The 10,083-nt window shown below is 41.2% G+C and overlaps 1 protein-coding gene across 2 annotated transcripts in view; it reads right to left on the bottom strand.

The window, feature by feature from the left end:
- Positions 1-9,989, bottom strand: part of LOC117525427 (protein mono-ADP-ribosyltransferase PARP14-like) — a 38,572-nt gene extending 28,583 nt beyond the window's left edge. For both annotated transcript variants that reach the window (XM_034187286.1, XM_034187285.1), the window contains exons 1-3: positions 9,790-9,989; positions 9,591-9,691; positions 883-913 (exon numbers count right to left, since the gene is read on the bottom strand). In XM_034187286.1, coding sequence (XP_034043177.1) covers positions 883-913; positions 9,591-9,691; positions 9,790-9,964 — 307 coding nt within the window. In that variant the 5' untranslated portion in view covers positions 9,965-9,989. The remainder of the gene's footprint in view (positions 1-882; positions 914-9,590; positions 9,692-9,789) is intronic.
- Positions 9,990-10,083: the final 94 nt, after the last annotated feature.

A 10,083-nucleotide genomic window follows, 5' to 3' on the forward strand; every position in this document is an offset into this window, starting at 1 on the left:
CAACGCATCCTAAACAACATATCAAAACTCCTGATGAAGCCTCCTGTCGCTCACTTAGAAATTCAAGACGGCCTCCACAGGTGATTTTCAAGCTTTTGTTCGTATCACATTACATAGCATGAAAACAGCGAAATTTCAATGCGTTTGAGCTACCTCTAAAAATTAATTTATGCAAACAATAATTTACACAGCATGTTTTCTCATCAGATGGAACCAATTCAGGGGGTCAGTGTATTAAATTTCAAAACTTTGCAAAATAAGGACCACCCTAATGTGTGTGTAGGTTAAAACCAGATTCCCTGCACACCAACTCAAATTTGGCAATCTCTATTTTTTGTTCATCCTCCAAGAGCTTCATCCACAAAAACAGTGAAAAAATAAAAACCAACAGAAAATTCAGTTGTTTTCAATGCTGATGGCAAAAAAAAAAAATAAAAAAAAAAATCCAAATTGGTGTTTGTATGTAGCAATATTGAAAGTACAATTCCAGTTTCATGTTCCTTTTTACTTTTGTGGATGCCTGGAGGGGTGAAGTGCACCAACTCATATCTGTAAACTCACTTTGTAGCATAATATTCGCATTCTATATAAACATATAAATATATAAAAAGAGATTACAGTGGTTGTGAACTAATAGAATTGGGTTGTAGGGGTATGGTAGGAGAGGTAGCAGTCACCCAGATTATCTGGATGAGGATTTATACTGGCAGTAGTCCTCATTACAAACCTAACTCTCACCTACAGCTCCACAAACCTGTTTTTAACCATGGACTGTTGTGCCAAGGCACACTTCATGACTTTAAATACCTGAACAATGAGCACTGGCCCAGGAGCATAATTTGTACCTTGTGGAATATAAAGCTGACTGTCACTAGTACTTACATTTCTTGTTGACACCGTCAGATGGAGTTCCCTGTATAAAGAGAGAAAATAGTGATTTGAATCCATTCTGATTTGTGCCTCGAGTGTAACCAGTTTCATGTGACAGAAAAGCCATATAAATGAGACCAGACCAGATGAGGATTTTCTTTGACCAAAACATCAGATCTAGGCTTGCATCTCAGATGTGCCCTCTGGCAAAAAAGGGGTCATTTTAAGAAAATCCTCCTCTATACCACTTCATCATGAAGCTGTATAACTGGTAATACAAAATGCATAACTTGCACTATGCACAATTTCCCCAATCTCAGCCACAGAAGCCTATAACTTCTTCAGGGTTGTCTGGATGTCTTGGTGGCTTTACCCACTCGTCTCCTTCTTGCACAGTCACTCAGTATTTGAGAACTGTCTGCTCCAGACAGTGTTACCAAAAAGTTCCATACTGTTTGTATTTCTTAAAATTAATGCCAATTAAGTCCAAGACATTCAGTGACTAGGAAATGTTCATGTATCCATCCACTGACGTGTCTGAAGAAAACTGCCAATAGAACTGATTATTTACATGTGTTATACCAAAGTGGTCCATTACCTATGCAACCCATCATTTTGGCTTTGACATTTTATTTAATTTATATCAAGTTGTAGAGATCTGCTTTGATTATAAGGAAGATAATTGTAGAAATTTTAATATTGAGAAGACTGAATTACTTTTGTATTTGAAATGGCATAAATAAATTAAAATGTGTAAAATCCCTAAGGGCTGAATGCCTTTTCAAGATATTGTAACTGATGGCATTTAACGTGAGATCAGTGAATACAGTAATGAAAGCTGTCATGACTTGTCCCTGCTCAGTCCTCAACAGTTATGTTTTCTGTCTTTATTGAGTTCTTTTGTCTGCTTTTTTGATCAACTGTTTATTTTGCTTTTGTCAGAGCTTGTTGTTTTTTGTTCATCACACTTCAGCCACATCTTGACTTCCATTCTTTTTTTAGTTTAGTCTTTGATCCACTGTCTTTGATTTTTGTTCATCATTGCTTTTGTCACAGCTTGTTGTTTTTTTGTTTACCACACTTCAGCCACATGTTGAGTTCCATTCTTGTTTAGTTTAATTTTTGATCCACGGTCTTTGATTTTTGATCATGATTGCTTTTTGTCACAGGTTTATTTGTCACATTGTTCATTGCAGCCGCTGGTTATATTTTATGTTTTACACCTCGCCACATATCAGTTCCATTCTAGTTTCAACTTTTGATTTTCTTGTTGCGTTCCTTTCTATTTATTGTCAAGGATTAATCTGTTCTTGTGGATATTCCATGCAGACTTTGGTTCGAGTTGTCCTTCAATGTCTTGCGAGTGTAATATTGTTTAATTATGTTTTTTTTGTCATGTCCATGCTGTCACTGCACTCCTCTGTCTGTCTCTTCTCATCTTGGTTCTCATGTGTTCACGCCCAGTCTCATGTGTTTCACAGTCGCCCACACACGCCCACTGATCACTGCACTCTCTTGCCTTTCATCATTAAATCCTCATCTCTGTTGGCCACACCCCATTTTGTTTGTCATCTCCTCATCCACCTGTCACAGCACTCTCTTGTCTCGCATAGCTGCATCTTTGTTAGGCCTCCTGCCTGCTCACCACACCTGCTTCAAATCACATCGTAATTAAACCATTGTGTATTTAAGCCCTACTAGTTTTTTCACTTGCTTGTTCACTGATGTTCCTATTTCTGTTCCAGCTTATGTACCATAGTTCTTTGTTCCTAGCCATAAGCCCTTGTTGCCGACCGTGCCTGTTTTTCTTCAACCTCGCCTTTTGTCTTGCCCTTGTAACTTTGATTGCCATGCTCTGATCTCAGCCTGTATTTTTGACAGTGTCCTTGCTTTACACCTGCCTGTACCTTCGCCTCGCTGACTGTCTTTTGTGTACCAAATCCTCTGCCAGTATTTTCGATAAAGCCTTTATATCCTACCACCTCCTAAGAATCATGACAAAAGCAAAGGTGCATGTACAGATACATGTGCCCATGTTTCGAATGTGGATACCTGTCAAGGAAGATACAACTTTTATTTTACAGTTGAGTATAGGGGTTGACTGGGAACAAATGGACTGTGGTCAAGTGGTCAAGTTCACACTTATGAAGATCTGACCAATGACCCTTTAAATACACTGTTGGGGAAAAAAAAAAATCTAAAATCAACAAATGTAATTATAAATAAACCAAGATATAAACCCCCTTTAAGCTAATTACAGGGTTCCCAATTCAAACCCACTTCTACCTATTCTCCATGTAATACAGAGTTGGGGCAGGAAGGGCATTCGGCATAAATCTTGTGCTACTAAAACATGCAAATTCACTTCAGATCTGCTGTGGCCACCCAGAAAGAAAACAAGACAAAAGCCAAGGGGACTTAATTACAGATGAGTATTTTACTGAATGTGCATAAGATATTCCCCTTGCTTCATTTGTAAATGAGTGACTTAATAATCTAGATCAGTAATTCCCAAAGTGTATACCACAGCCCCCTAGTGGTTCGGGAAGATTTTGTAAAAAAAAAAAAAAAGTTTCAAAGCCCCCCAAAATATTTAGGATTATTTCTAAAATGCAAGTAGAAATATTAAAAATAAAACACAAGATTAAATTACATGTTATTGTAATCTTACCTGGTTTAGTTTACCAAAATATACATAGAAATACTTCATCTTTCGCTGTCCACAAGCTACACAATGATACAATATGATAGTGCTGTTGCAATGTAATGCAGGTTATCATCAACATAATGCAGAAGCGAGAATTAAGAATAACTACACAACACAACACAACACACAAGTCACATGCACCTCTCTCTGCACAGTAAAAATGAACACTGGGAACTTTGCAGTGCTGCATAGGTTGTCAGAAATATGTAACAAAGCCATGGTTTATTCAGCATTCAAAATGCTATTGTGTGCGCAAAAGATATTTTCTATGTTTTATCACTTCTTACACACTGTGCAAGCTGACAGTTTCGGCACTACAACACACTCTCCTCTCTCTCTCTCTCTCCCTCTCTCTCTCTCTCTCCCTCTCTCTCTCTCTCCCTCCCTCCCTCCCTCCCTCCCTCCATTGGGGACATTACGAGGACTGCTTTCTTTCTTTTGCGAAATATAGTGAAGATTCGTCCCATCCTGACTTTGGCTGATGCTGAGACTTTGATTCATGCATTTGTCTCTTCTAGATTGGACTACTGTAACGCTCTATTTTCTGGTTTACCGCAGTCCAAGATTAGGGGTCGTCAACTGGTTCAAAACGCTGCTGCCAGACTTTTGACACAAAGAAGAAAATTTGTTCACATTACGCCCGTTTTGACGTCCCTGCACTGGCTCCCAGTCGGTGCAAGATTGGATTTTAAGGTACTGTTATTAGATTATAAGATTGTTCATGGACTTGCACCTCCCTATCTGGCTGACCTGGTAAGCCTCTATGTACCAGCTCGGGCCCTACGTTCTCAGGGTGCAGGACTTTTATGTGTTCCCAGGGTGAATAAAAAGTCTGCTGGTCACAGAGCTTTCTCCTACCGTGCCCCAGCTCTGTGGAACGATGTCCCGGCACACATACAACAGTCAGATACTGTAGAGACTTTTAAGTCACATTTAAAGACTCATTTGTTTTCCTTGTTTTATCATTAGTGTTATGATGTGTTTTTATTCTTGTATTCTTTTATGGTTTTGTCTTTTTATTGTGTTTTAAATTTTTAATTCCATTTTTTCTGTTTTTATTATGTTGTGTGAAGCGCCTTGAGATGATTTCATTGTGAATTGGCGCAATACGAGGTCTGTTAGAAAAGTATCGGACCCTTTTAGTTTTTGCAATAACCATATGGATTTGAATCACGTGTGCTTGCATCAGCCAAGCTTGAACCTTCGTGCGCATGCGTGAGTTTTTTCACGCCTGTTGGTTGCGTCATTCGCCTGTGAGCATGCTTTGTGGGAGGAGTGGTCCAGCCCCCTCGGCGGATTTTCATTGTCAGGAAAATGGCCAAGGGACTGCCGCTTTGCTGCATCAAAATTTTTTCAGAAACTGTGAGAGACAGCCAGGTGGAAACCATTCGGAAACTTCAGATGGCTTTCGGTGAAGATGTTATGGGCATCACACAGATTAAGGTCATTACAACCGGATTAAAGACGGCCCACAGCGGCTGAGGGCGTGCCGCGCTTCGAGCGGCCATCGACAGGCTGAAACGACCAGATCTTTTCCAAAGTGAAGGCTGTGTTGATCCGGGACGTCGTCTGACTACCAGAGAAATGGCAAGAGAGGTGGACATAGCACTTTTTCAGCACATTACACTGTTACAGGAGATTTTGTAATGAAAGACGTGCAGCGGAATTCAGTCGAAGAGCTGAGCATGTCACAACATGTCCTATGAGACAAACATGGAGGTGCTTTCATTCCGCGCCATTAGCGGCTCCGTGGTGAATTCCTCTGCTCCTGTTTTCATGACAAAATCTCCTTTAACAGTGGAATGTGTCGGGAAAGTGCTATGTCCACTTTTTCTGCCATTTCTCTGGTAGTCAGATGACGTCCCGGATCAACACAGCATTCAGTTTGGAAATGATCTGGTCGTTTCAGCCTGTCAACTGCCGCTCGGAGCGCGGCGCGCCCTCCACCATTGTGCGCCATCTTTAAACCGGCTGTAACACTCCTTAATCTGTGTGATGCCCATAAAATCGTCCCTGAAAGCCATCTGAATTTTCCGAATGGTGTCCACCTGGCTGTCTCTCAGTTTCTGGAAAAATTTGATGCAGCGCTGCTCCAGCGTTCAGACTATAAAATCCGATCACAATAAAAATCTGACGAGGGGGGAGGACCAGTGCTCACTCAAAGCGTGCTCACAGGCGAATGACACAACCGACAGGCGTGAAAACACACACGCATGAAGGTTCAAGCTTGGCTGATGCAATCACACATGATTCAAATCCATAAGGTTATTGCAAAAAATAAAAAGGTCCGATACTTTTCTAACAGACCTCGTATAAATTAATAAATTTGATTTGATGTAATAACGTGCATATAACACTATGCAAAAGGCATAATGTTGTAATCTGGGAAATACAGCACTGGTCACATCTCGAGGTTATTTCTTAATAACATTTACATTTACTTTAATGGACTACCCAGCAGTGGGGAATAAGTTTCATTACAGTAGAAGTCTTTTGGAAAGCGCTGTAACTAGGTTTAAGGATATGATTCCTTCTTTGTTATGTTCTCCAATGTAGGGCTGCAACAACGAATCGATAAAAATCGATTACAACAGGCGTTGGCAACACATTGCGTCATGGATGCGTTGTGTCGAGCGATTATGGCGCCAGAAGCTGCTGGCCGGTTCTGACACCAGTAGCGACCAGTGCACAGAGCAGATCAGACGCTGTTTTGTAGAACTACACAGTTAGAATATGGCAGATTCAAGTAGACGACAGAAAGTTAAGACTTTAAAAGTGTGGGAGCCCTTTACGTTAAACAACGCAAAGACGTTTGTTAACTGCAACATTTGCAAGTCGGACCTCACATGGCACGAGAGGCTCAGGCTGTCTGCGCGTCTCCCAGAGCAGCAAGGTGAGGGGCAGAGAGGGAGAGAAAAAGAAAGAACAGTAACAGCACCGACAGTTTTTTATTAATGTTGTCAAAGTCCTACCATCGACATTAACGCCTGTCCGATTGTCCGGGACAAGTGTAAAATGTGATCGGACAAGTAATAGTTCTAAATCGTTGTCCGACCGGACAAGTGGCATTTTTTTTTTCTTGGTTTAAAACGTTCAGATCCTTCTCGCACCTCGCGAGAAAGCGTCTTCGGTTTTTCCTGCCACACTCCACACAGCGGACAATCGGAAAACATGATAACACCGAGTTCTCCCCAGACAGTGGAACAACGATGCCGCGTCATCAGTGCTCTGACAGCACCGTCACACTCTGCCGTGCTCTCAGGAAGTTTTTAAAAATTCAGCCAGACTGTTTGTGCAGAAGTGGCCGCCCCCCCTCCTCCGGCAGATAGAGAGCAGCGCTGCAGCGGAAAAAAACTCCGTCAAAGTCTTCACATAAAACGAGCTCCTTCTGGATGTATAGCTTCAGAAATTCATTTATAGGCTTTATTTTACTGTTGAAAGTCTTCATGTTTCCAAAGTTTGCTCAAATACGGTGTGTGTGTGTGTGCGTGTGTGAGAGAGAAAGAGAAAGAGAGAGAGAGAGAGGGGGAGAGAGAGGGGGAGAGAGAAAGAGAGGGAGAGAAAGAGAGAGAGGAGGGAGAGAGAAAGAGAGGGAGAGAAAGAGAGAGGGAGGGAGAGAGAAGAGAGAAAGAGAGGGAGAGAGAGAGAAAGAGAGAGAGAAAGAGAGAGAGAGGGGGAGAGAGAAAGAGAGGGAGAGAAAGAGAGAGGGAGGGAGAGAGAAAGAGAAAGAGGGAGGGAGAGAGAAAGAGAGAGAAAGAGCGAGAGGGGGAGAAAGAGAGGGAGAGAGAGAAAGAGGGAGAGAGAGGGGGAGAGAGGGAGAGGGAGAAAGAGAGGGAGAGAGAGAGAAAGAGGGAGAGAAAGAGAGGGAGAGAGCGAAAGAGAAAGAGGGAGCAAGAGAAAGAGGGAGAGAGAGGGAGCAAGAGAAAGAGAGGGAGAGAGAGAGAGAAGGAGAGGGAGAAAGAGGGGGAGAGAGAGGGAGAGAGAGAGAGAGGGAGAAATATGTATATGTGGGATGAGTCACTTGTGTCATTGTGAAATGACCACATAGTTTACAAGTTATACAGAGAATGTTGCACATATAATGAGTCAGGCTACAGTTTTTGATTTAGGTTTTATGGTTGACTGGTTATGCTAATTGCTCATTTGCAGCAATAAAATACCTCTTTTTTCACCATATACGTATTTTATAACATTTATATATTTCAATGTTGTTTTATGGCAACTCAGCACTTTGATAAAGCAGTGCCATTTGAAATAATTGTTTTTGTTCTTTATTATAAACTGTTTTATTCTTTATTATTTTATATTTCAACAGCCAAGGTGCATTTGACAATTTGTTGATTTTCAAGTATTTTAAGTTTTCAAATAATGTTCTGTTGTTAAAGTGATGAAGGGGGTGGTGGCCAAGTGGTTAATGCGCTTGGTTTCAGTGCAGAAGGTTCCGGGTTCAAATCCCACCCCCGCCACATTTCTCCATGTAATGTGGAGTTGCGTCAGGAAGGGCATCCGGCGTAAAACCTGTGCCAAAAGCCAAAGATCGTTTTCAGGAGTGATATGTTACTAGTTGGCCCGTTTGAATAGCCCCCTGGGTGCTCCAATGACTACATACTATTAGACGGAGAGCCTCTGATGACAATCTCACGTGCTCAAACAAAAAGTGTGTAACTATCAGGATTGCTCCACTAGTTGCATGTGAATGTTACTGGATAACTCTATTGCTTCTCTGTGTAAAGCACTGTTTACCATATCAATGGACAACAAAACGCATAGAACATTTTGTATATATTGTTCAAAATGTGCATTTGTGTTTATTGTTTGAACCTTTTTGTTGTAGTCTTCCACACAATAAGACCTCAAATTACCTTTATCAAGTGAGTGTCAAAACAGTTGTTTATTATAGTTTGCTGTGTGTTTTGGATAAATGTGTGTGGAAAATTATTTTTCGCTTTATTTTTTCCTTGCCTATTTTTGACTGTAAACCTTTATTACGCTTATAAAACACAACAAAACCATATATATTCTGAAAGCACAGGTTGTCCTGAAAAAAAAAAAAAAGAGACATAAAACTTGATTGTAGGATGCAGGGAGAGCTGTTAACAGCAATAATAAAACATTTATGCCAGGCGAGTGAACTGTCCAAAAAATGCCCTCGGACCCCAGAGGGTTAAGTCCCTTTGGCTGCTCCACTGATTTCACTCAGGGTCACTACAGCAGATGCAAGGAAGGTCTGCATGTTGATTTGGCACAAGCTCTACACCAGACGCACTTCCTGCTGCAACATCACATTACACAGTGAAATGTGGCAGGGGTGGGGTTCAAACCAGGAACCTTCAGCACTGAAACCAAATGCACTAAACACTTGGCCACCACCCCTGATATCTGAGATTAATAAGCACAGCAGCTTTGTGGTTAGTGCATGTTGCCTCAGAGCAAGGTCATTGCTTCAATTCCCACCTGTGGCCTTTCTATATGGAGTTTGCATGTTCTCCCCATGTTTGTGTGGGTTTCCTCCAGGTGCTCCAATTTCCTCTCACATTTAAAGAATGTAATAAAACTGACTCTCCCTCAGCCCCAACCAGTCCCAGCAGAAGACTGCCCCTCCCTGAGCCTGGTTCTGCTGGAGGTTTCTTCCTGTTAAAAGGGAGTTTTTCCTTCCCACTGTAGCCAAGTGCTTGCTCACAGGGGGTCGTTTTGACGTTGGGGTTTTACATAATTATTGTATGGCCTTGCCTTACAATATAAAGCGCCTTGGGGCAACTGTTTGTTGTGATTTGGCGCTATATAAAACAATTGATTGATTGATTGATTGATTTTGGTGCGATTTGGAGGTTATAAGGATTTTGTGTTGATTTTATGGATTTTCTCACTTGGTTATACAGGTGGACCCTCAAAGGGGTTGACATGTACGTACATCTGAAAGTAAATACATGTGAGATATTTTTAAAATGTAAAACTCAAAAATAAATAGTTACCGAGGACAACACAAAGTATAACACACTTATTTGCAACACACCTGAGTTGATTTCTCTTCTTCGGGTAAACGAACAGTCATTTTCAACACGTCTTTATCCACAATTATTTCATGTGTTTCTTTAGCCAGAACTTTTTGTCGGTCTGTAAAGAAAGTGAGCAAGCATGACTTTTAGCAAAATAACTCAGACAGTTATTATTATTATTATTAAACTTTTAGGGACTACTTTACGGCCTCTTACCTTTCTCCGAGCGGAAGCGCAGCACCGCTGTTCGCCTGCCATTTTCGTAGTCAACTTCGCAGTCTCCGCCGTTTGATTTCTTACTCTGAAAGTATTTAACTAATTTGTTTTTAAGTCTTGGTATGTTGTTTTCGTGGAGTTCGACGAGCAGCACATAGGAATACGTTCCTTCCATGTCTGTCGGTCTGACACCGCTTTGGCTTCTGTTACTTTCACTTTTGATTTACAGGAAATGAATCGATGTTTTTATTTCCGACACTTGTTTCGAGCACAGTGACGCAGAATCAAGTGAAG

Source organism: Thalassophryne amazonica, chromosome 14, assembly GCF_902500255.1.
Source record: "Thalassophryne amazonica chromosome 14, fThaAma1.1, whole genome shotgun sequence".
Lineage (NCBI taxonomy): Eukaryota > Metazoa > Chordata > Actinopteri > Batrachoidiformes > Batrachoididae > Thalassophryne > Thalassophryne amazonica.